General features: G+C 40.9%; 2 protein-coding genes across 4 annotated transcripts in view; both read right to left on the bottom strand.

Moving 5' to 3' along the window:
- Positions 1-3,430, bottom strand: part of DMC1 (DNA meiotic recombinase 1) — a 39,670-nt gene extending 36,240 nt beyond the window's left edge. For all 3 annotated transcript variants that reach the window (XM_019943392.3, XM_033866039.2, XM_073788172.1), the window contains exons 1-4: positions 3,306-3,430; positions 1,795-1,878; positions 1,067-1,111; positions 28-174 (exon numbers count right to left, since the gene is read on the bottom strand). In XM_019943392.3, the coding sequence (XP_019798951.1) occupies positions 28-174; positions 1,067-1,111; positions 1,795-1,845 (243 nt within the window). In that variant the 5' untranslated portion in view covers positions 1,846-1,878; positions 3,306-3,430. The remainder of the gene's footprint in view (positions 1-27; positions 175-1,066; positions 1,112-1,794; positions 1,879-3,305) is intronic.
- A 4,539-nt stretch (positions 3,431-7,969) lies between these two features.
- Positions 7,970-27,255, bottom strand: part of FAM227A (family with sequence similarity 227 member A) — an 89,928-nt gene continuing 70,642 nt past the window's right edge. Inside the window, exons 17-19 of the mRNA XM_073789210.1 lie at positions 24,578-24,718; positions 13,754-13,888; positions 7,970-8,304 (exon numbers count right to left, since the gene is read on the bottom strand). Coding sequence (XP_073645311.1) covers positions 8,265-8,304; positions 13,754-13,888; positions 24,578-24,718 — 316 coding nt within the window. The 3' untranslated portion in view covers positions 7,970-8,264. The remainder of the gene's footprint in view (positions 8,305-13,753; positions 13,889-24,577; positions 24,719-27,255) is intronic.

Raw genomic sequence — 27,255 nt, 5'->3', positions numbered from 1 at the left:
AAACAACAAAGAATGGATTTTGCTTACAATAAGCTTATTGGCTGCCTCTTTAATCTTGTCCACTTTTGCTTCTGAGAGCCCTTTGACATTGCACAGCGCTCTTCTTGTTGTCATTTGTATCCCTTTGATGGTACAGATGCCTACTGACTTCAGTTTCTTAATGTCAGCCACATTCTGTAAGTAAAAGAATGGGTGCAGCAGATTGAGAAAATGCCAGCCTGAAAGGCTCCCATACTATGTCATGTGCTTTTGTGTCCATCTACTTTCATCATGATGCCAATTTTATACAAGCGGCCAGGTGGAACCCACCCACCATGTAGCCAAATGTTCTGGAAATATCTGAGTAGAACATATCCAGCATGATGCCAAATGTTCTGGCTGTGCCCTGATTTCCCAAGAATGTTAGTGAGACCATGGCAATGTAACAAGGAATTCAAAAGAGAAGTCTGTTGGTAGGAAAGCTAACAAATTTATCACACGTTCAACCCCCTCAGTTCAGCTCCTTCCTTCTACAGAACTTCATTACCAAAATGTTCTTTAAAATTTTTTAAAGATTTTTTTCTTTACCTTTGGAGAATGCAAATAACTACATAACCAAAAGACCAGGATTTTCTCTTGCTCCAATTTTCTAAATTCAACTGAAAAAGATTAAATGTGAGGGCTTCAAAGGGTAATGTCAGAGAAGTTTTACTGCCAACTGATTGCTGTTGAAATTCATCTAGCTAGTTACTTAAAGTCTTGATTTCTGTCAACGTCATTTAATCACATGACACAGAAGGTGAATTTTCTGTTGATGAAAACAGTAGATAGCTCTGAATGCCTCCAGCTGGACGCAATTTTGCCCCCTGGGGACACTTGACAATATCTGGAGAAATTTTTGGTTGTCACAACTAGAGAGTTGCTACTGGCATATAGTGTGTGTTTAGGAGTCAGGGATGCTGCTAAACACCCTAGAATGCACAGGACAGTCTCCCAAAACAAAGAATTACCCAGTCCCAAATGCCAATAAAGTCAAGACTCAAACTCTAAAATGGACAATTTCACACAGCATTGAAAAAATACTTACAATTCCATGTTTTTGTAACAGGTCAATGTCTTGAAACAAAGATTCCTAAAGGACATGGAACAGAAAAAAAGGAGGGTTGATTCTTCATATCCAACTGTTTCACATATTTTAAAGAGTTAATTCAGTATTATGAGTCACTCCAAAATGCCTCAAGTTCCACTTCTCTAGACAGACTGAGGTAGGATCAATAATGCTTTTTCAAACACATTGTTACATACTTAAAAGAAGTGCCAACACTGAAAGCAACGCGAAGCCCAACAGGCACCTGTGATCTTAGTTCCCCGACCAGGGATCGAACCCGAGTCCCCTGTAGTGGACACACGGAGTCCTAACCACTGGACCACCAGAGAAGTCCCATGGCCTCTCCAAATTTTTAAGACCTTAATCCAAAAGAGTGGAACAGCACAATCTATTTTTAAATATGTTTTCTCAATCTTCTTCCCCACCAGACCGTGCACTCCTTCCTCTGCTATTCGGTACCAGTAAGCATAGGTACCGGTATAGCCATACCACTTGTTAAATTATTAAAATACTTTCATGCCAGCTGCTAAGTAGCTAATCTTAGCACCCCTTGCCAAACAAGTTGTTACATATTTGTAATATTGCCTCTCTCCAGAACTATGTTTTATTTCTAATCTCAGTTTCTAAAAATAGTAGTTAACAGAGAAGGAACTTCATTTTTGTAGAATGACTGAGTGTCTACATATCTTTCAACATTCTAGCCATACTTCTTCATCTTGGAATCCTGGTTCTTCCAGCACAACTTGATCCTCCTTCATATTGAAAGGTGAACAGCAGAAAAATAATCAATTCTGGAAAAATAAGAAATATTAAGAAGTAGTCATAGATCATATAGTACAAAATCCTTTGCCCATAGACCTTCTTGATTTCATTTCAGATATCAAGGACCAGAAGGACAATTAGAAAAATATTTAGTTTGGAACAACTGGGCTGGCCTATCTTCTTTCTCCAAGCCTGTGGCGTTACGTCTTTTGTTGGTGTGTGTATGTGGGGATGGGGACTTAGTTTCTTTTCTCTTTCCTCAAAACTGGCCACTTTGTATCATCTTTCAGTTCCCTATAGCACAATTAATCATGACTAATAATATCTTTTTTGTTGCCTTGGAATGTTATTTAGAAGTAGAATATTAGAATTCCATATTGTTATTAAACTTTCATGTTGGTTAACAACACTCTAAGAACCTTGGCCTTAAGTCAATCTTCCTTGTATTCTCCCTGGCACCTAGAACTTAGTCTATCCTCAAAAAAAAGATATATATTTTTTCTCATATATGAGGGATGACTTCCTGCTTGGGAATTATGAATGGGCTCTCTTGTAACATATATATTTTTGTTTAATAAAACATTAGATGTATTTTGTTTATAGTATTTCCTAGTTTCATGATGTATTATTTTTAAGATTTAAAATTATGGCAGATACCCAATATTTAAACATGATAAAATATTAGGGCCAATAAGCAGATAGTCTTTGATTTAACACTGTAGCAGTTGTTTTAAGATCTCAGGGCTACAAGGTATGACTGTTTTCATTAGAAAACGTGGTCCAAGTAATCCGTTTTCTTGGTCTATTCCATCTCTTTGCTTAACACCAAATTCAGGTTGGGGCCCGGCCCAGAGGGGGAACAAACTGCTAAGGTAGAGGTATGGTCGCTACCACCTAGTACCTCTGAACAGCGAAGTATTCGAGGCAAACGAGGAGACAGTGGAGATGGAATCTTCTGGAGTACGGTCCCTCAGTCAGATAGCTAATCATATGTGTGATAACCCCAAATTCCACTGTCCTTTCTTTTCTCCCTGATAAACAAAAAGATTGCTCTCCATCTATCTCAAATAGCAGTGGACGGGGTGAACAGCTGAATCCAAGGTAGGGCTCCCGGACACCTCGGCTTAAGGCACCAGAAGCTGTCCCTCATCGTGGGGAGCGCGGTCCGGATCACCCTCACCGCCTCCCCCCACCACAGCCGTTTTCCTGACACCTGACTCCCTCATTAGAAGGCCGAGGAGGCCTCCTCAAGACTTAGGTCCGACTTGGTTTAAAATAAGGATGCTGGAAATCCCTCGAGAGCACTGAGATTCCCTCCGGGGGCTGGGTTGGGGACGGGACCCACGAAGCCACCAGCCCAGGGCCCAGCAACGACAATGACCAAAGAAAGGAAACCCTGAGTTTCCCCTCAGATTCTTCACCCGCCCTCCCTTTTTGCCACAAACTCCACTCGTACCCACAGTCTCCCGGGGGTTTTCAAGGTATCTGAATCCCTTCCGCCCCCCGCCCGGGCCTTCCAGTCCTCAGGGATTCTGTCTCAGAACCAGAACGCGGAGACGGGCGTCCTGTCGCTGACAGAGAGGTTTGGCGCCAAACGACTAGTCCGGGCGAGCGGCTGGAGTGGGCGGCACCCGGGCGGAGGGGCGGGCCCACCGTGGGCGGAGCGAAGAGCGAGGGGCGGAACCCGGAGCGGGGCAGAGGACGAGGGGGCGGGGTGGCGGGAGGGCCGGGAGCAACTTGGAGCAGCAAAAGGAGCCTCTGAGGGTGCGCGCTGGGGTGAGGCGGGCGCTCAGGTGGAGGGAGTGTGCTGAGGAGAGGGGCTTTGGTCGGAGGGGAGGCTGGGGCGTCTCTAGAGCGGAGAGAGATGCTGAGGTCAGGGAGAGGACTGAGGTGGGGGCACTGAGGAGACGCATCGGATTAGCGGGTACTGAGGTGGGCGCTGAGATGAAGACAGGCAGCTGTGAGAAAGAAGGCCCTTAGGTGGGGCGTGTTCTGATATGAAGAGAGGCCGCTGGAAAGGGGTCAGGAGGTGGAAGGCCATGAGGCGGGGGAGGGGTGCTGGGCGGAGGTGGCTGACGCGGTGACAGGTGACATGCAGAATGCTTATCTTAATCAGGATCCTCGGGTTAGGAGGTCGAATATGGGGGTCTTTCCCCCTGCTCAAGGCTTTTCTTTTCACTCCAAGTTTTTCATATCTGGCTTCACAGTCTGTACCTAATACCTCAGTCCGCGTTCCTACTTTCTCTCCTTTCTCTGTGACTCTCTTACCATTTGCCACTCTAGTCTGTGAGTGAGGCACCCAAGGCCCATTCACGGTGGAGCGTAATTTTTCTTCGCCTTAACTTGAAATTTTAAATAGACAACAGAAGCCAAACATATTTTGATCCAGCTTTTAAATAGAAATTTTAGGCCAGCCTTCATGCCAGCAGAGCCATCTCTGGCAGCGTCATCCTCCTCCCCTTAAATGGAAACTGACTGTTGAGGAGAGTCATGAAACATTTGAAAGAGCATCTGTTGAGGTGGAGGCTGCAATGTATCTTGGATGAATATCTGTGCAAACAGTTCTTTGGGTTCAAGACCTAGTACAGGGCGACCCTTTTTCTTCAGTGTCTGAATCTTCTTTTGCTGGAATAAATAGGAAAAAATTCCCACAATAGCAGCTGGCCATTTGTAGGACATTCCCTTTCCCCCCAGGTGGATTGTTTAAAGAACCGACAAATAGCTCCATAGTTCTTCAAACTGTTATTTTCCGGAAACACAGCCTGTCCATGTTAAATGGAAATTAATGCCCATTTTTGACATGAACTGGATAGTGACGATAGGCTTTCTCTTTGGGCCTCACCTAAAACAATTATAGTAACTTCTGAGCAACTTGTTAGATGGAGACAGCAACCGTACAGAAGAGCTGCAAAGAGCACAGCGAGATGATTTAGGGAAATATAACATATGCAGTTTGGTGTAGTGACAGCTGGGAGAGAGAAATGTTCATAATACTTAAAGGTTGTGTGCAGTACACTTAAAGAAACTGAAGCGAGCTTGGTAATGACAAATTCGTGAAGTAAGCATAAAAATTTCGTTTGGATAGGATATTGATGGTTATATACAACTTTAAAATTAAAAAAAAAAAAATCCAAAACCCTGGGGTAGTTCAAAAGTACACTTGAAGATCTTTCCACTTAAATCAGGACCAAAAAACCACTAGTCTTTAATACCTTACAAAAATTCTGAATATGATGAAGGTGGCATTTCAAATCAGTGGGGAAATGAAATCAGTGAATGGTGTTGGAACAAACTAGGTAGTCATCTGGAAGAAAAATAAAATTGTAGCCATACTTCATAGCTTATACCAAAATAAATTCCAGATGGATCAAGAAATTAAATCTGAACAATAAAATAATAAAAGTACTAGAAGAAAACATGGGAAAATTTTTTACTATCTCAGAGTAAGACAAGTCTTTTCAAGTATGACACAAAACTGAGAAGCCGTAAAAGACTTATAAGAATGACTGTATTAGAGAAAAATCCTGCATGGCAAAATGCTACTTTCCTATCCTAGATATAGAGCATGGCAAACCAAAGCTTTTGTGTCAATTAGTAACCAATTAGTAATTGTGTCAATTAGCTTTCCCAATTTCTCAAATCCTTCAGCGAGTCTACAAGGTCTCTACAAATTTTTTAAAATGTGTGTCATTTTATGATATTCTAAGAAATAAAAAACAGGCAGTGGAATTACAGGTGACCTGAATTTTAAACCATTACACTTTACTGCCCCTCTGTGGACAACCACCTTATAATCAAATAGAGGCATATAACTCCACCGTGTACAGTTGGGTAGCTTCAAACTGGTGCCTATGGATGCATATTATTGGTTTCAAGAGCTCAAATGTGAGAAATGCTTTAGTACAGAACTAAAGAATGAAGGGTCATTACAAAAAAATTTCATTGGGTATACCTCCCCTTAAGCACATTTATTTTTTAAAATGTTTATTGACCCTACTGCTTGTCAGACACTGTACTAGGTGTTTGTTGCCAGGGATTCAACAACAAGCAAGACACAAACCCTAGTGTGGGCTATAGATAAGTTTATAGGCAATTGCAGTAGCGTATATACATATACATAATACGTATCAGTCATTTGAGGCTTTTCTCATTTATTTAGAGTTATTTCCAAATTTGAAAAACTTCTAACTTTGGCACGCAGCTACTCAGAGAGGCATGTTCACGACCGTTTATTTAACCAACATTTATTAAACACTGTTGGACCCAGCTCTCTGCTGGATATGGAGATAAAGACAGGTCTCTACTCTCAAGAAGGGATGAGTCTACTAGGGAAGATAGATACAGAAACAGATAATAACACACAAGGTGAGATAAGAGGGATTACACACACAGTTGGGAACCAAGTAGACCTCTCCCTGGGGGATCCTCACAGAGGTGGTGACCCTTAATTTGGGGCTGAAAGGATAAGTGAGGATTTGCCAGCTGGGCAGGGTGGGAAAGGCAGAGGGAACACAGAGGCTTATTTAGGGAGCTGCAAGTGGTTCTGCTGGAGTAAAAGGTACTAGGGAGAAAGGAACTCTCAGATGCCAAAGGTAACGTTTGTTGATAGCTAACACATCACTTAACTTCTTTCCACAGATGAACACATCTACTTCACACAAAGATACCATGAGGTAGGAACTATTATTATCTCTGTTTACAGATGGTGGAACTGGGGCACCACAAGGTTAAGTAACTTGCCTAAGGTTCACAGTCTGGCTCCAGTGTTCAGGCTCTCAGCCTATTAATATGCTAATCCAGTATATGACAGATCTTGTATGTTCATATGTGATTTTATTTTCCATTTATAGAAGTATGATATGAGTACACATAGGCATGGCAACTATGCCAGACTTATAGTACAGTTCGTCCATTTACAAGTTATGTGGTCTTGGGAAAATTTATTTAAACCTCTTTGTGCTTCAGTTTCCCCATGTGAAAACCAAGAATAGTATTGGTACTGAGTTGTGAGAATTAATGGGTTAAGATACTTGAAGTATTTGGGCTGCCGTGTGGAAAATGGATTGGAGGAAGCAAGAGAGAGGGCAAGGAGAATACCTAGAAGAACACTGTAAAAGTCCAAGACAGGGGCAATGGTAGCTTCAATCAAGAAAGGCCTCAGTTTGAAAATAGGGAAAATTGTACATCATTTACAGGGCTATAAGAGAAGACAAAATAATCTGTAAAAATACGCTTTAAAGTACCTAGTCCCCAGTAATGCCTTTAATGTTTTTAAGTAAAATGTTATAATATCCCCATCACCCAACTTCAGCAATTTTCAACACATGGCCAGTCTTGTTTCACTTATACCTCCATCCACTTCCTCCCTTTTATATTATTTTGAAGCAAATTCTACATGTCATATAATTTCTTCTGTAAACATTTCAGTATGTATCTCTAAAAGATAAGGACTCTTTTTAAAAACATAACCGTTAACACCATTATCACACCCCAAAAATAATAATTTTTAATATCAAATATCCAGGCATTATTCAAAAACCCAATTGTCTCATAAATGCCATGTATTTTTTAAAGCTTGGATCAACTGGGATCCAAAAAATGTCTGCATGTTGCAATTTATTTATTTATTTATTTTTTTGAGGTACGCGGGCCTCTCACTGTTGTGGCCTCTCCCGTTGCGGAGCACAGGCTCCAGACGCGCAGGCTCAGCGGCCATGGCTCACGGGCCGAGCCGCTCCGCGGCATGTGGGATCTTCCCGGACCGGGGCATGAACCCATGTCCCCTGCATCGGCAGGCGGACTCTAAACCACTGTGCCACCAGGGAAGGCCAGGGACTATGTCTTTATTCATCTCTGTATCAACAGGACCTGGTATGTGCAAGCATGGTATAGGATAGATACCTAGTGAATGCTTCCTCAACCTCTCCAAGCCCCAGTGTCCTCCTAGGAGAAATGGAGGTAACAACACCCACCTTGGGAGAGAAGGGGGCAGGAGGGTTAATCTGAGATAAGGTTTGAAAAGGATTTAGAGTACTCAGCACATAGTAAGTACTCAATAAATGATGTCTCCTATGATTACTGTTATATAATACATACTAATATATACTCCATAGTGTTGTTATTAATAAACAAGTGAATGAAAGAATTAGTAAGCAAATGCATGAATGAATGAGGTGACTTTATGTCAGTTTAAATCCTGACTTTGGCCCAGGGTAGGAGAGGACTTTAATATTCTTTGTCCCATGGATGACTACGAATGACTAAATGTATTGCAGTATTATTTTTTATTTGTTTGCTTTGTTGTTTCTATTTTAGATTAAATCCAACAACATGTGCAGGCTTCATCCAGAAAGTCCTTCTGATTCTTGGATAAGGATTCATGCAGGTGAGCTGGAAGGTGAGAGGATAAGGAAGACTACTTTTTCTGCATTGGTTTTGACTTCTTGATGACCTTTCTGTGGATGAACCATAAAGATACAAACAGAAACAGATTAAAAAACCAGTGTGATCAAGAGAATGAAGAAAGGAATCCCCAGGATTATATAAACAGCCTGGAAATCAACCACTTAGAGTGAAGCAGATCAGAAGGCTGGGAAATGAAGGTGGAATTGATAGATTATGTAAAGTGTCTGAATGTACTGGGAGACTTATACAACCAAGGGAAAATTTGGAGATAAACTGAGATGAGTACATAAAAAAAAAAAAAAAAAAGAAAGAAAACAGGTAGATTGAAAAAGAGACTTAGTTCCAGGGATAGCAAAAAGTTTTGCAAGAAATAAAAATAACCAAAGTATACTCTGTAGCTCATGGCAGTGGTGTTGATAGTATAATAATGCTGATTAATGATCCAACCAGAATCACAACAGAGACACATTGGGAGGATGGGAGAGCGGAAGTGTGTGCAAGTGAGAGAGAGCCCAGTCCTCACTTTTCCTAGTGTGAATTCAATAGATAATGCCTAACACTAAAAAATCAAGGAGCCAGAGCACCATGGTATTTAGACATATGGAGGAAAACATACCAAAACAATCAGTTAGGAAAGTGGAAAGTGTTGCTGGGGAATGGGAAAGGGGGTCCGGAGGAGTGCAATTTTTTGTAACAAGCTTTGTAGAACTATTAATTAGTTAATTTAATAAGCCTTATATTATGCTTTGCATTAGTTAATTCAATCAGTTAATTTAAGGTGCCTTATATATTACTTTGCATCACGCACTGTTCTAAGTGCTTTCTTTACAAATGTTAACCAATTTAATCCTCATAACAACCTTATGCTGTACATAATATTATCATCCCCATTCTACAGATAAAAAAACTGAGATGCAGAGAAGTTAAATGATTGATCAAGCTTACACAGCTAGTAGGTCGTGGAGCTAGAATTAGCCAGGTGGTCTGGCCCCAGGTGGTCTGGCCCCAGAGTTGCCTCTCTATTTGATTCTTAAAGGATGAATATGTATTACTTTAATTAAAATAAAAACAAAAATTTAAAAAGTGTGATTTTTAAGAGGCTTTATTCCTAACTTTGAGTATAGACAGACAAAGTTCTAAAATGTAATAAGTTGTTTTTTTCTATAAGCAATTAACTGGAGCAGAATGCTAAACACACATTAGCTAATCATTAATCCCCTCATCAAGAATTTGCTGAATCCCGGGAATTCCCCGGTGGTCCGGTGCTTAGGACTCTGCACTCTCACTGCCAGGGGCCCAGGTTCGATGCCTGGTCGGGGAACTAAGATCCCGCAAGCTGCATGACATGGCCAAAAAAAAAAGAATTTGCTGAATCCCTACTATGTGCCAGCCACAGGAACAGGTGCAGGAGACTCAGTGCTTAATGATAAAAGGCCCTTGGGAGACTTACAGTACAGAGAGGGAGACAGACAACTCCATGACTACAGTAGGACATATTTGGTGGAGTACAAAATAGGCAGTCACTAGGGCAGTCTGGGGAGATTTCCTGGAAGTGACAACATCTGAGTGGGCTTTAAGGGTCAGATAGGATCTAGCCAGATGAAAAAGTGGCCAAAGTATGTTCAAGGAAGAGGAAAGAGCAGTGAATACTTGTTAAAATGAACTGAATTGGTTGTTTCCTCTTCCATTCTAAATTCTAAAATGGATGTCAAAAACAATAGTATTAAAAGCCCCTCTTAACCTGGAGATTCCATAGCCTAAACCAATGGGGTGCAAACCATGCTGCTATACTCCAATATCAGTGACTGTTTCTCTAATCAAAGGAAAAAATGAATTGATAAAACTTTCTTTATATTAAGTTTACCTCTTTTTTAATCTTTATTTATTTATTATTTATTTATTTTGGCTGCGCCGGGTCTTAGTTGTGGCATGCGAACTTAATACTTGCGGCATGCAAACTTATTAGTTGCAGCATGCAAACCCTTAGTTGTGGCATGCATGTGGGATCTAGTGCCCCGACCAGGGATCAAACCCCAGCCCCCTGCACTGGGGGCGCGGAGTCTTACGCACTGGACCACCAGGGAAGTCCCAAGTTCACCTCTTAAGCCTTGTTAGGCTGTAGCCCAGGCCCTGGAGTCTGACTACTGGTTTCAAATCCTGGCTCCACTGCTTACCAAATGTGAGCACCTGAGCCAGTCACGAACCTCCCTAAGCCTCAGTTTCCTCAGTTGTAAAATGAGGATAACAACATCCCATATCTCACAGAAGTGCTGTGAGAATTAAATAATACACGTATCATGCTTAGGAGAGAATAAGGACCTGGCAAACACAACTACGTTGCGTACTCAAGGTGATAAAAACAAATGAGTAAGTAAAAGTTATAATTAAGAGGAAAGTTAGTTGTGATTTCTTAACATATTATGTGTTATGTTATTTTAAGATAACTTGGCAGCTATCTAAAGATTCATATTTTATCTTAGTCAATAGTCCTTTATTACCAAAATAATTTGGTAATATTTTTATAGGTTTCTGCAAAGAGCACCATGACTTCTAGTTGTCCTGTCCCCGACAGATGGGAAAATCAAGGCTCTGAACTCAGGAAAATGCCGAGTATGTCAGCATCTGATCCTTTACCCTTCAGCGCATGTGCACTTGAAGCTGGCTTCATCCTCTATTCTAGCGCAGAAACGATGTGAAACAACTGCTGGATGCTTTCTCAAAAATGGGTCTGCCCCAAACCTCCCAGTCCAGAATGTTCCAATGTAGTTCCTTGCACTGCTTTGGGCTCAGCAAGTTTTCATGGTATGGAAGGTCTGAGAGCTTTCAGGAGAAGTGCTGATCTTCTGTGCGTGTGTCAGGGAAAGCTTCCTGGAGGAGTCATTATTTGCACTGACTTTGAAGAAGCAGGAGGAGCTGGCTGGGGAAGGAGGCCAGGGGTAGGAGGGGAAATTTTCCTGCAGAGGAAGAAGCTTGTGCCAAGCATGGCCTGGGGGCTGGAAGAACTTGGCCTCTTAATGCAGCTGCAGGGGCTCAATGTGGCTTGAAAGGTGGTTGGGAGTGGTGGGTGAAGACAGAGGAGAGAGGGCAGGTGGGCAGGGCCACCTCATGAAGGCCTCGAGTCTAAGAGTTTGGATTTTATCCCTAGGATCCTTAGGGGTTGAGAAGAAACTGCAGGTTTTAAGCAAAGGAGTAGCCTGATGAGATATGGATTTTTGAAAGAGACCCATGGGGCCTTAACTCAAGTGAGTCTTAGTTGCCTCCTTTGAAAAACAAGAAAAATAGGGGGACTTTCCTATTTTTGGTTAAGAATCTGCCTTCCAATGCAGGGAACGCGGGTTCGACCCCTGGTCGGGGAACTAGGATCCCACATACCACGGGACGACTAAGCCCACGTGCCACAACTACTGACCCCCTGCACCACAACTACAGAGCCCACGTGCTCTGGAGCCCACCTGCACAACTAGAGAGCCCATGCGCCACAATGAAAGATCCCGTGTGCCGCAACTAAGGCCCCACGCAGCCAAATATAAATAAATATTAAAAAAAAAAACAAGAAAAATAAAATTTACCTCACAGGACTGTTCTGAGACTTCAATAAGATAACCGATGGAATATGCCTATCACAGCGCCAGGGAAATCTTCCCTTCAATTTCCCTTCCAGTGTTTGTAACAGGAAGAGCAGGTCTGCTCCTCCTCAGGCTCCTAAAGGTCTGGGGTCACCAGTCCTTAATGATCTCTGAAAGAAGTGTCTAGGGGGACATTTTCGGACACAGGCTGTGCCCCATCTGAATGTGAAACTTTTAGACTTTGGAGGCTCTTCCTTATGAATAAGAACTTGTATATTTTCTGGAACCTCGACATTTCAGTCCCCCATGATGGGTAAGCACAGGGTAAGGACTGCCCTAAGAGATGAGAACCCAGCTGGTCCAGGGCTTAGAAGACCAGGGAGTCTTTCTGGGCTGGGCCAGACCAGTGCTCTCAAGCATGCTCGAAGGCTTCCTGGATTAAGGAATGTAAGAAGCTTATGAAAATAATATATTGCCTATTAATTATTGACAAGTTCTATGCCAGACTCTTTATATGGGTTAGCTTGTTTACACATTAACAAACTTCCACATTTATTATGGCCAAGGAAACAGGCCTGGAGAATTTAGGTAACTTAACTGAAAGTCACAGAGGGGGCAGGGCAGTCACAGAGGGGGCAGGGCAAACCCCAGATCTTTTTAGAGTCAAAGCTCCTTCTACTGCTTCATCTTCTCCTGTGGGGGAAACTAAAAGGTAACTCCCTTACCCGGTTAATTGTTACCTGGGGTTCATCCAGAGGAGTCATCCCCACCCATAGATGGATCCACAATGGATCCATTATAGGAGAAGATACTGGAACTTCTATTTATATATTTTTATCTCATTCTTTTTAATTTCTATTTTCTGTATGTATTATAGTATACATATTATATTAGCATAGAACTATATATATTATTACTGAATAATTAATATATTATTAGGGGCTGAGTTCTCATAAATGTTTTACCAAGAAAGATACAAGATCAAGAAAGCTTGTGGACTACTGATCAAGTGGTATAGTCAGGGTTTCACATAGAGGTAAATGTTTGCCGGAGACTTTGCAAATCCCTCAAAGTACACACATACTCCCTTCATGGAGACCACCATCAGCCATCAGGACTTTAAAAATCCAAATATGGCCACGTGGTTCCCTGTTTAATATCCTTCGTGGCTCCCCACGACTTAGAAAATAAAATCCCTTCATGATTTGTCCAGGAATCTTCTCCAGGCTCACCTCTCCTGGAGCCCCTCACACACTTTCTTGACCTCCTGCCACATTACTTCCTGCCTCTGAGCCTTTGCCTCTGCTGCTCCATCTACTGAGAATGCCAACCCCTTGCCTCATCCACCTCCTCCTGCCTTACAAACACCTTATCTTTTCCAGACTCAGGTCAAGGGACACCACTTCTATAAAATGTGTCTGCATGGCTCCCAGGCCATTGCATTCTTTGTCTCCTTTGTCTAACAGCACTTCTGGAACTTATGGTATTTATTTGTTGATATATCTGCCTTCTCTCTATCAGACTGTGAGCCCCTTGAGAATAGGGACTGTGTCTACTGTTATTTACCCAGGGTCTGCTGCAGGGAACTTTTGAAACCTCTCCAAATCTGGGCTTGTTGCTGTATAAAATGCACTGGATAATCTCTACCTCATAGGACTGTTATGAAGGTTAAAATGAGGTCATGTTTGTATAGTGTTTACCTTAGTGCTTGGTACAGAGTGAACAGTTAGTTAATGGTAGCCATGATTATTATATTATAATTTAATATTGTTAGCACGACTAAAAGTAGTGACCTAAGCAAAAATCTCCCCACTCCTGCTTTTCACTCAGCCTAGGAAAAACTATAGTGGAATCCTTCCCCTATCCTGGGAATAGTTATTTCTATTTCTCAGCGTTTGGCCACAATTTTCTTTTTCTCCTGTTGTTGTTCTACCTGGTAGCAGAAATATCAGAGATTTTGTAGGGACTTCCCAGTTCCAGGGAATGGAATTCATCAGGGCTTGATGGTGAGAAGGAAGAGTAGTTCAACTTCTGTTTCCATTCGCTTTCCCTCTCCTCTTTTTCCTTCCTGTGGGGGAAACAAAAAAGACATCAACAAAAATTGGCTCAAAAATTCAGTGCGATTTCTTCAAAGGTTTCAGTAGAATCTTGATAGGTATTGAAACAAAAAGTTTACAAAACAGTCAGTAACATTGGCAATAGCAAATAACTGAAGAGTTATTCAGTTCAGAGTGTGTTCAGTGTGTTCAGAGTGCTGAACACACTGCAACGACTCCCTCATTCATCTTCTAAGTATTGACTGAGGACCTGTTGGGTGCCAGGCCCTGCACTAGGCCCTGGGAAAAAAAGGTCATCTAGGGCAGTATTCCTGACCTTAAGGACAAACCTCAATCTAGGGAGATGGACAAGCAAATTTATAACTAGAGTAGGCTATGTTCTGTGGCATGTGATCAGGAAAGCACAAGACAATACCCTGAGAAGGCAAGTCAGGGAAGACTTCCTGGAGGTGATGCCTGAACTGGGTTTTAAGGGTTAGTGAGGGGTTAGCTAGATTAAGAAGTAGTCGAAAGGGTAGGGGAGGGACAGACTGGGAGTTTAGGGTTAGCAAATGCAAACTATTATATAAAATGGGTAAACAACAAGGTCCTACTGTATAGGACAGGGAATTACATTCAATATCCCAAGATAAACCATAATGGAAAAGAATATAAAAAAGAATGTATATTTATGTATAACTGAATCACTTTGCTGTACAACAAAAATTAACACAACATTGTAAATCAACTATACTTCAATTAAAAAAAAGAAGTAGTTGAAGGATAGTCAAGTCTGAGGGAATGACAATAATATTGGTGAATTAAAATAGTCGGCTTTTTGTATTTCTGAGAATCTAATATGGATATCAGAAAGACTGCTAATGAGTGACCATTGAACTTATAGTATTCCATGGCTCAAACAGGTGGGCCTCAAGCTAAACTCCTAGTATAAAAAAAATGTGGTCTTTTTCTGGTTTGAAGGAAAATTTCGACTAGAAGGTTTAAGACTGAAAGTTTTCCTTGGCTAAATTTCTTAACTCATTAAGCTTTGGTTTCTTCATCTCTGAAATGGAGAGTATAACACCATCTATCTGTGATACAGATGGTTAGTTAACAACCCATCATCCACTCTCCCCTTTTACTTTAGCAATGGAGCCAGATTTAAAAAAAAAACCCGTCACACATTTCCCAGCCTCCTTTGAAACTAACATCACCATGTGACTAATATCTGGCCCTTGAAATAAACTGGTACTGTTATATGGTATTTCCAGGCAGGTTATTAAAAAGGGAGAGGGTAATAGGAATTGACTACACATGGGCATGAGGGAACTTTCTGGGGTGATAAAAAATTCTAAAGCTAGATTGTAGTAATTGTTGCAAATCTCTGTAAATTTACTAAAAGTCATTGAATTTTGTACCCTTAAAGTGGGCAAATCTTATGGGAAATTGTACCTCATTAATATTATAAATATTAATTATAATATTTACAATTATATCATAATTATAAATATTAATAATTATTATTTTAATAAAAGAACATTTTAAATGTTTTTAAAACAATATTTTATTAAAAAGAAAGAAATTGCTGTAGCCATGTAGTCACATTCTAGCAATGAGACATAAGTGGAAATGTTGTTTGGGACTTCTGGAAGTGCTCCTTAAAAGAGAATGTGGTTATAGATTAAAAGTAAATGAATGCAGAAAAATATACTGTGCTAACACTGATCAAAAGAAAGCAAGAGTAGCTATGCTAATTTCAGACAGAGCAGCCTCGAAAGCAAGAAAAGTTATCAGGGATAAGGAAGGGCATTATATAACGATAAAGGGGTCAGTTCTCCAAAAAGACATAACAATTCTTAACGTGTATGATCCTAACAAAAGAGCATCAAACTACATAAGGCAAAAAGTAATTGAATAACAAGGACAAATAGATGACTCCACTATCATTGTTAGAGACCTCAACACCCCTCTAATCAGAAATGGACAGATCCAGCAGGCAGAAAGTCAGCAATGACATAGTTGAACTCAACAATACCAACAATCAAATGGATGTAATTGACATCTGTAGACTACATCACCCCAAAACAGCAGAATACACATTCTCCACAAGCTCACATGTAACATTCCCCAAGACAGACCAAATTCTGGGCCAAAAAATATACCTTAACAGATTTAAAATAAGAGAAATCACATTATGCCTGCTCTCAGACCAAAATGGAATCAAACTAGAAAATCAGTAACAGAGATAGAGCTGGAAAATCCCCAAATACTTGGAGATTAAACAGCATACTACTAAATAACACATAGGTCAAAGAAGAAATTTCAAGAGAAATTTAAAAATATTTTGAACTAAATGAAAATGAGAATACAACTTATCAAAACTTGTGGGATTCTGGAAATGCTCCTTGAAAGAGAATGTGGTTGCTGAGTGTGCTGAAAGCAGTGCTTAGAGGGAAAATTATAGCATTATATGCATATATTAGAAAAGAAGAAAGATCTGAAATCAATCATCTAAAGTTCCCACCTTAGGAAACCAGAAAAAGAACAAATTAAATTCAAAGTAAGCAAAAGAAAAGAAATAATAAAAATTAGAGCAGAAGTCAATGAACTTGAAAACAGGAAATCAGTAGAGAAAATCAACAAAACCAAAATCTGGTTCTTTGAAAATATCAATAAAACTGATAAGCCTCTAGCCTGGCTAATTAAGAAAACAAGAGAGAGGACACAAATTACTAATATCAGAATCATGAACATTAAAAAGATAATAAAGCAGTACTATAAACAACTGGTCCATGAAATGGACCAGTTCCTTTTTTTTTCCAGCCTCACTGTGTGGTTTGCAGGATCTTAGTTCCCCGTCCAGGGATTGAACACGGGCCCTGGCACTGAAAGCACTGAGTCCTAATCACTGGACTGCCAGGGAATTCCTGGACTAATTCCTTGAAAGACACAATATGCCAATAGTCACACAAGAAGATATAGACCATATGAATAGAACTATATATATATTAAATAAATTGAATAAAAAATTAATAACCTTCAGAAACAGAAAGTAGCAGGCTCAGATGGATTCCCTGGTGAATTCTATCAAACATTTAAGGAAGAAATTATACCTATCTACAATCTCTTTCAGAGGATAGAAGCAGAGGGAATACTTCTTAACTCATTCTACCAGTCAAGAATTACCCTAATACCAAAACCAGACAAAGATGTTACAGGAAAAGAAAACTATAGACCAATATCTCTCATGAACATAGATGCAAACATCCTCAACAAAATATAAGCCAGTCAATCCAACAATGTATAAAAATAATTCTAGGGCTTCCCTGGTGGCGCAGTGGTTGAGAGTCCGCCTGCCGATGCAGGGGACACGGGTTTCATGCCCCGGTCCAGGAAGATCCCACATGCCGCGGAGCGGCTGGGCCCGTGAGCCATGGCCGCTGAGCCTGCGCGTCCGGAGCCTGTGCTCCGCAACGGGAGAGGCCACAACAGTGAGAGGCCCGCGTACCGCAAAAAAAAAAAAAAAAAAAAAATTATACACTGTGACCAAGTGAAATTTGTCCCACGTATGCAAGGCCAGTTCAGCATTTAAAAATCAATTAATATAATCTGACACATCAACAGGCTAAAGAAGAAAAATCACATGATCATATCAATAGATGCAGAAAAAGCACTATAAAAATCCAATACCCATTCATGATAAAAACTCAGCAAACTAGGAATGGGGGAACTATTGCAACTTGATAAAGAATATCTACAAAAATATGCAGCTAACATCATACTTAATGGTGAGAAACTTGAAGCTTTCCCACTAAGATCAGGAACAAGGCAATCATGCCCCTCTCACCACTGATTTTCAACACTGTACTGGAAGTTCTAGCTAATGCAAAAATACAATACAATACAGTAAAACGTATACAGATTGAGAAGGAAGAAATAAAACTGTCTTTGTTCACAGACGACATGATCATCTATGTAGAAAATCCAAAAGAATTGACGAAAAACTTCCTGGAACTAGTAAGTGATTATGGCATACTTGCAGGATACAAAGTTAATATAAAAAAGTCAGTCGTGGGCTTCCCTGGTGGCGCAGTGGTTGAGAGTCCGCCTGCCGATGTGGGGGACACGGGTTCGTGCCCCGGTCCGGGAAGATCCCACATGCCGCAGAGTGGCTGGGCCCGTGAGCCATGGCCGCTGAGCCTGTGCCTCCGGAGCCTGTGCTCCGCAACGGGAGAGGCCACAACAGTGAGAGGCCCGCGTACCGCAAAAAAAAAAAAAAAGTCAATCGTGGGAATTCCCTGGCAGTCCGTGCTTTCACTGTCGAAGGCCTGGGTTCAATCCCTGGTCGGGGAACTAAGATCCCAAAGCTGTGCGGTGCGGCACCCCAAAAAATAAAAATAAAAATTTAAAAAGTCAGTCTCTTTCCTATTGATATATATCAGCAATGAGCAAGTGGAATTTGAAATTAAAAATATAATACCATTTACATTAATACCCCAAAAATGAAACACTTAGGTATAAATCTAACAAAATATGTATAAGATCTGTATGAGGAGAATTACTAAAGCTCTGATGAAAGAAATCAATAAGAACTAAATAAGTGGAGAGATATTCCAAGTTCATGGATAGAAAGACAATATTGTTAAGATGTCAGTTCTTCCCAACTCGATCTGTAGATTCAATGCAGCCCTAATCAAAATCCCATCAAGTTATTTTGTGGATATCGACAAACTGATTTGTAAAGTTTATATGGATAGGTAAAAGACCTAGCATAGACAACACAATATTGCAGGGGAAAAACAACACTGGTGAACTGACAGTATCTGACTTTAAGAATTACTATAAAGCTACAGTAATTAAAACAGTGCGATATCAGTGAAAGGACAGACAAAGAGATCAATGGAACAGAATAGGGAGCCCCAAAAGAGACCCATATAAGCATAATCAACTGATCTTTGACAAAGGGGCAAAGGCAATACAATGGAGCAAAGACAGTCTTCTCAACAAAAGGTGCTAAAACAACTGGACATACACGTGCAAAAAAAAAAAAAAAGAATCTAGACAGAGACCTTACATCTTTCATAAAAATTAACTCAAAAATGGAGCATACACATTTTGAGCAAAACTCAAAAAAAAAAAAAAAAAGCAAAACTATAAAACTCCTAGAAGGTAACATAGGAGAAAATCTAAATGACCTTGGGGTTGGTGATGACCTTTTAGATATAACATCAAAGGCTTGATGCATGAAAGAAAGAATTGATAAACTGGACCTTATTAAAATTAAAAACTTCTGGTCTGCAAAAGATAATGTGAAGAGAATGAGAAGACAAGCCATGAACCGGAAGGAAATATTTGCAAAAGACACACTTGATAAAAGATCGTTTTCCAGAATATACAAATAACTCTTAAAACTCAGTGATAAGAAAATAAAAAACTTGATTTAAAAATGGGCCAAAGGGACTTCCCTGGTAGCGCAGTGGTTAAGAATCCACCTGCCAATGCAGGGGACACGGGTTCAATCCCTGGTCTGGGAAGATCCCACATGCTGCGGAGCAACTAAGCCTGTGAGCCACAACTGCTGAGGCTGCGCTCTGGAGCCCAAGAGTCACAACTACTGAGCCCACGCGCCACAACTACTGAGCCCACGTGCCGGAACTACTGAAGCCTGCGTGCTGTGACTACTGAAGCCTGAGCGCCTATAGCCCGTGCTCCGCAACAAGAGAAGCCACCACAATGAGAAGTCCCCAAAGATCTTAACAGATACCTCACCAAAGAAGATATACAGACTGCAAATAAGCGTATGAAAACATGCTCCACATCACGTCATCATGGAAATGCAAATTAAAACAACAGTGAGATACCACTACACACCTATTATGGCCAAAGTCCAGAACACTGACAACACTAAATGTGGAGCAAGAGGAACTCTCATTCATTGCTGGTGGGAATGCAAAATGGTACATCCACTTTAGAAGACAGTTTGATAGTTTCTTACAAAACTAAACACACTCTTACCAAAGGGTCCAGCAATCACACTCGTTAGTATCTACCCAAAGAGTTGAAAACTTACATCCACACAAAACCCTGCACATGAATATTTATAGCAGCTTTATTCATACTCGCCAAAACTTGGAAGCAACCAAGACATCCTTCGGTAGGTGAACAGATAAACTATGGTACCTCCAGATAATGTAATATTATTTAGTCCTAAAAAGAAATGGGCTACCAAGCTATGAAAGGACATGGAGGAACCTAAAATGCATATTACCAAGTGAAAGAAGCCAATCTGAAAAGGCTGTATTCTGTATGATTCCATCTATATGATATTCTGGAAAAGGCAAAACTATGGAGACAATAAACAGATCAGTGGTTGTCAGGGTTTTGATGAAGGGAGGGATGAATAAGAGTAGCACAGAGGATTTTTAGGGCAGTGAAAATACTCTGTATGAAACTATAATGATAGATACATGTCATTATACATTTGTCTTAACTCATAGGATGTATAACACCAAGGGTGAACTCTAACATAAATTATGGACTTTGAGTGATTATGATGTGTCACTGTGGGTTCATCAGTTGTAACAAATATACCACTCTGGTGGGGAAAGTCCATAATGGGGGTGGCTCTGCAACGTGGTGGGGCAAGAGTGCATGGGAAACATCTGTACCTTACTCTTAATTTTCCTGTGAACCTAAAACTCCTCTAAAAATACATTTAAAGAAAGAGAGAGAGAGGGACCGAGAGACAGAGATTGAGAATGACATTAGCCCCCTTCTTCCCTTCCTTCTTATAGTATCTGGTCTGGAAAACAGACAGGTTGCCTGGAACTCCAGCAGCCGTCTTGGTGGAACACGGAAGTCCCAGAGGAAGGATACCAAGGGCTAGGATGGTGGAACCTGGCTCCCTGAAGCCCGTGAAACACCGTATCAGGCTATATCATCTACCTTCAGACTTCTTTTATATGTGAGAATCAACCTTTGGGCCATTGTTATTTCTAATTTTTCTGTTATATATGACTAAATAAAATCCTAATTTATATATTACATCAAAGAATTGTTCTGAGAGTCAAATGAAAATTGGAAGTTTTTCTTGTGCTTTCGTTTTTCTTTCTGGGGAAATTAAAATAAAGAGGCTACAGTCTTGGGCATAGTAGATTAGTAGAAAATAAAAACAGTTAAGCGGAAGTTGGCTCTACCAAATGCAGGATCTTTACCCCCCTTTCCTTTCCTCTGTTTCCAGAATGCCATTAGCCAGGCATATGTCCCACAGGCAAATGATTGGAGGATTCTTCTCCTAAGAAACTGAATGGCTGATATTGGAGAGTCTCTCAAATGAGAAAGCTGGCTTGCTTCCTGATCATGAAAAAAAAGAGAGCCAACCAACTGAGAAGCCATGACCACTGATACCAACTTCCACTGTCAGCTTTTTAGAGCTTCACCCCTAAATCTAAAGACAGCCCAGGGGACTTCCCTGGTAGTCCAATGGCTAAGACTGCGCTCCCAGTGCAGGGGGCCGAGGTTCCATCCCTGGTCAGGGAACTAGATCCCACATGCTGCAACTAAGAGTGAACCTAAAACTAAGAGTTCTCGTGCCACAATTAAAGATCCCGCATGCCGCAACTAAAAAAAAAAAAAAAAGATTCCCACGTGCCGCAACTAAGACCCAGCGCAGCCAAATAAATGATGAGAGTTCAAAGGTGAGAGTTCAAAACAAGAAAACAGCCAAAAAATGTAAAGGTACCCAAGAAAAGGAACCCACAGAAATAATATGGGGGTCAGAAACTTTAAAAATAAAGATTAATGTTCTCAGTAATAGATGAAAATATTGCACCCATGAAAAAGTATAGAATGCTATGAGAAAGGAACAACCAAAATATAAGACCTCACTCTAGGAAATTAATACTACAGTAGAATTCTAAAAATTAAAAGAAGTCATTGGAGGATAAAATGTAGAGACTCCTCTCGAAAGTAGGACAGAAATTCACACAGATGCCAAGAGGAGAATAAAAATAAGAAAATTAGAGAATCAGTCCAGGAGGTGTAACAACTGAGTATAACAGCTCCAGAAAAACAGAGCTAAGAAAATAAAGGGAAGAAAATTACCAAAGAAATAATAAAAGAAAAATTCTCAGAATTGAAGGACACTACTCTCCAGTTTGAGAAGGCTTCCCAATCCCAATGAAACATATTAAGAAAAAGAGTCATACCAAGGCACATGATTGTGAAACATCAGAATAATAGGGAGAAAGACAATATCTTAAAAATTCCCATGGGGGTTGGGGGTGGGGAGGGTGGAGGTGACCATAGGAATCAGAACGGCATCAAATTTTTCAACAGCCAAACTAGAAAGTAGGAAAAAAAATGTTTTCAAATTCCTGTGGAATATTGACTTTGAACTTAGAATTTTATTCCCAGCAAAACATTTGTCAAATATTAATCAAGAGCAAAGTCATTTTGGACATGTAAAGACTAAAAAAACTTTCTACGTACCTTTCCCTTGAGAGTTACTAGAAGATGTGCTCCAGCAAAATGAGTAAACAAGAAAGAGAAAGACATGTGACCTGGGAGACTCCAACAAAGTGAAGTTGACTAAGGGAAGCCCTAGGATAATGGTGAAAAGAAGCCCCAAAATGATAACTGAGAGCAGACCTTGAGCACACCAGTCCAGACTGGAGGAGGATGAGGGCCTGAGAAGGAGAACTCCAATATTAAAAAAATGAAGAAGAAATTATCAGAATATATTCTCACTTTCAGGATCTTCTGCCACAACCTTTTCTTAACCTTAGGAGTCTACATCTGCTTGCAATGGAGAGAAAAAGGACAAGCAGCTAACTGCATCTGTCCTGGTTATGATCACGTTACCTAACAGAATATATTAATATGATATACATAGAATATATATGGTACATTTGAGAATATGGAAAATGATGCTGCTTGGTTTTTGATAGCTTTTAACAATCTGGAAAACCTTATCAACAGATAACGTCTAAAAGGAAATCAAGAAATGCATATGTAAGCATGTTATTTAGAATAATGGATGTAAATTCCAGAATTGAAAATTATAATTTCTGTAGACTCTTGGATGCCTATGCACTACAGGATGGTAGAATCTAGAAGGTGGCATGTGAGACCCTCTGATGCCCCTCATTGCCTCAACTCTCCCTCACTCTCTAATCAGCCAGACCCAATTGCAGTCTGGTAACTTTTAGCTCTGCAAATTGGCTTGAACATCTCTCTGCCTAGAGTTCCAGCCCATTCTTCCCCTCCCCCCTTGCCTAGCAAATATAAAGAACTGACTGCTCCCTACTCTGTTCTCTTTTGAAGTCCTCTCTCAGGACCTATGCAATTTGTTGCATGTTATCTATTTCCATATCTTTTTCCTTCTTCTATACTATGAGCCCTTGAGGGCAAGAACTTTAACTTATTTCTTTGTATCCTTAGTGCCTGGCATAGTAGGTCTTCAGTCAATGTTTACTTGGCTTCTCTGTGCCTCAGTTTTCTATTCAGTAAAATGGGTGTTATGCTATCTAATGGGGTTTTGTTGAGATACAAATAAACTGCGCATGTTGTTTTTGTCTGATGGCATCTCACCAATTCTACCCCATGTCACTGACTTTGCCTTGTTCTCTCAGGCTGCAGGGACGGTCAGGTCTGGCTGGTAATAGCACTGCTTCTTCCTGAACACAGTGTTGGTTCAGAAGGGATGTGTGGAACCATGAACCAAGCAGAGCCATTGAAACCGAGAAGGGCCCTGTGGGGCTCCTGGACACAAAAGCCTTTTTGTCCCCTCTTTCTTGTAGGCAAGACTCCAGCCTCCATGACTTTCCCTGAGTTCCAAAGGTCAGAAGAGCAGACAAGAAACCAGCTGAGGCAAGACTAAAGGGACCAGAGAAGCTCATCAAGATTAGGAGACCTGAGATGAGATTAAGGGAGTGCAGGCCCTGCACACACCCTAATCTTGTCAGCAACCCTGCCCTTGAACTACTGCTATAAAACTCCTCATCAAATCCTCCCGGGTTGGGACACACAGTTTCGAGGGCAGGAGCCCTCTGTGTCCTCCTTTGCCTGACAAAGCAATAAATCTCTTATTTTCTACTTTACCCAACACTGTCTCAGAGATTCAGTTTGGCACCAGTGTACAGAGGCTGAGCTTTTGGCAACACCATCAGAGACTTTTATTGAGGCTTGGTTTATGGAGGCTGGGAGAGGGTGTCTCTCTTCCTTTTAGGTCATGCACTTAGAAGGACATAGGGTTGGGGCTGTTCTTGGCCCTCTTTCTTTCTTTGAGGGCAGGGGCAGCTTGAAAAGCAAGCCAGCACACAGAGGCAAAGAGGGTCAAGAAAGAAAGGGAGAGAATCTGAAAATATCATTGAGCCCTTAAGTCCATCGTGGCTGCAGCCAGCCTGAATGTGGCCTCTTCCCAGTTACTGAAGCCACAGAGATGTTCCTTCCACTCAAGCTGGTTTGAGCTGGGTTCCTGGCACTTGCAACGTATGAGCTCTGACCCATAATACACTTTGTAAAGTACAAATGCTTGGCATAGAGGAAGTACAAAGTCATTGGTAGCTCTTACTACTACCATTAATAATAATAAAAATAAAGTGAGAGTTGAGTGACTAACACATAAAAGCGAGTGGACTTTTATGTATACTTTTCCACGTATTAAGAATTCCTAAAGTGTTCACATTTCTACTTTTCCCATGGTCTTCGTTCAAACAAACCTCAAAAGAAACGCAATCTCCCTCTGATGGCTTCTTCTAGATTTCTTTTCAGGGGAGTCCTCAATGAAGGTTGAAGGCTGGATGAACATGTGGTTCGCCTGTTTTTTGTCTTTTGCTCTTTGATCAATATTCTTCATCTCCCTGTGGGGAAAATCACAAAGACACATGGAAAAAGACTAAAGAGTCAGCGTTATCGTTTCACTCTATTTTCACATGAAAAGAGAGGCAAATATTTACCAATTCATTCATTACATCTGTCAGGAGCAACTGACTGAAGCAGAAAGCTGATTGCGCCGCAGCAACTCAGTCACTGAGCCCCTGCTATGTGCTGGGAGTCATATAGCCCTGGGGGACACAGGGGAATAAGATGTGGTCCCTGACTCAATGGATCATACTCAAATTAGGAAGACAGGTGAGGAAAACCAACGACCTGAGAGAAAGCTGAAGCATGAGCTTGAGGGCAGGCTGAATTCAATTTGGGGCTCTGCCATTTGCTGTGTGCTCTTGGGCAAGTTACTTAACCTCTCCTTGCCAGTGTACTCATCTCAACATGGTAATGTAATAGAACCTACGGTAGTGGTGAGGATTAATTCAGTTACCATAGGTCAAGCGATTAGCACAGTGCCTGGTACATAGGAAGTGTTCAATTAATGCTGCTGCTGCTGCTGTTATTATAGGAGAAGGTTTTCAGTGGAGCACGTTCAGATACGTTTGGGGTACTCAACGGAAATGCTGAGCTGGAAAATATACCAGCTGATCTGTGAAATGTGAGTGGACCTCCACTCGATGAAGAAGCAGGTTATGGACATTCAAGGCAGCCAAAAAACAATAAATATACATTGAAGTGAATTAAGACGCTGTCATATACTTCTCTGCTGCTGCAGAATAGATGTAGAAAGACTGGTGTTAAGAAACCAGTGTTGAACTTGGCCTAAACCAGTGGTTATTCCAACAGTGAGGGTCTTTCCCCAAGTCAAAGGAAAAAATTGTGTTGACACAAAATTCTCATTTTTGGCATCTTCTGCCACAACTTTTTCTTAACCTTTTGAAGCCTGCGTCTGCTTGCAGTGGAGAGACAAAGAACAAGCAGCAACCTGCATTTGTCCTTGCTGTGATGACATTTTCTAACAGGAAAACTTGGTCGTAATTCCTTGATAATATTTTCTATATTGTCGTCTCTTGATTTGTTGAAGTCTATACATGTCTTAGGCTCCTATTTTCCACTAGTGGAAGCATCTTTAGCTTGTATGAGAGAATCATATGTTGAAACGTTTCATAAAACTCTGCAAAGGGCATTTTGAATTGCGGGTGCTTTGCCCCCATACAAGTTTAAGGATCAGGGCTCTGGACTCACAAGGAAACTAAGTTCTGCAGCAGCAACTGACCCCGCTCCTTCATTGTACAGCTCCATCTGCATGTGCCAGCTAGGCTCTTCCTCCACCTAGAGCAGAGACCCCAGCAAAACAGCTGCTGGATCGCCTTTTCTAAGGGAGACCGCTCGCTAGGCCTCCCCAGTGGCAAACTTTCCAACTCCAAGGCCCAGTGCTGTTTTGGCCCCTGCACTCTTCATGGTGTGGGGGTCACACATATTACCTCCAATAGCCGTCATTTTCTGAGCCCTTCCTGTGAGCCAGGCACTAAGCTCGACATCTCCTTTAACCTACACAACTACTCTGTGAGTAGTGTCCCTGTTTTGTAGATGAGGTATCCAAGCCTCACATGGGCTAAACGATGGACCTAAATCATACTGAGGGTGAAACAGAGCTGTTCCTACAGCTTTGGTCTGTCCAAGGTCAATGGCAGTGCTCCCAGCTGATACGCTACATTAGGGGAACAAGTGGTAATTGATGTCCCAAAAGAGTCCTAGCCCCCCTACAAGTATCAATACTATTCCACAGGGGCATTTGTCACCTTTTGATCTTGTTACGGCCACCATTAAAAAAAAAAAAAAGATAGTGTTCAAAAATTTAAACATTTATAAAAGTAAAGAAAATTGTATAATTAACATCATTTACCCATTACCTTGCTTTATTAGTTATCAATCTGAAGTCAGTCTTGATTCATCTGTTACTTCCCTTGCCTCCCATCCCAAGTGGGTTATTTTAAGGCACATCCCAGACACCATGTCATTTCATCCATAAACACTTCATTATGTACCTCTTTAAGACATGATTCTCAAAACATAACTACAAAACTATTATCATGTCTTTAAAAAAGGGAATATACCAATAAAAGGAATGTCTTAATATCATCTAAAACCAAGTCAGTGTTCAAATTTCCCCAGTTATTTCATAATTGAGATAATTATCTCAAGCGGTTGATTTAAGTCAGGATCCAAACAATGTTTTGATTAATATATCTCTCCAGTATCTTCTAAACAATAACAGCACCTCCTCCCTCTTTTATTTTCCTTGCTTTTTATGTCCTGAAGAAACCAGGTTATTTGTCCTACAGAATTTCCCATTCTGGATTTGTCAATTGCATCCCTGGAGTGCTTGACAAGGTCCTCTGAGCTCTGTGTGTCCTTTAAATTGGTAGATGCAGATGGTCACCATTTTTTAAAAGTTTCTTGAAGTATAACATACATACCAAAGCGTGCACAAACTCTAAATATGCGCCTCAGGGAGATTTCATGTGCTGAGCACGTCCATGTAACCAGCTCCCAGACCAAGAAACAG

This window comes from Tursiops truncatus, chromosome 11 (genome assembly GCF_011762595.2).
Source record: "Tursiops truncatus isolate mTurTru1 chromosome 11, mTurTru1.mat.Y, whole genome shotgun sequence".
NCBI lineage: Eukaryota > Metazoa > Chordata > Mammalia > Artiodactyla > Delphinidae > Tursiops > Tursiops truncatus.
Note: the sequence above shows the minus strand (reverse complement) of the source record. Positions and strands in the feature narration are given on the sequence as shown.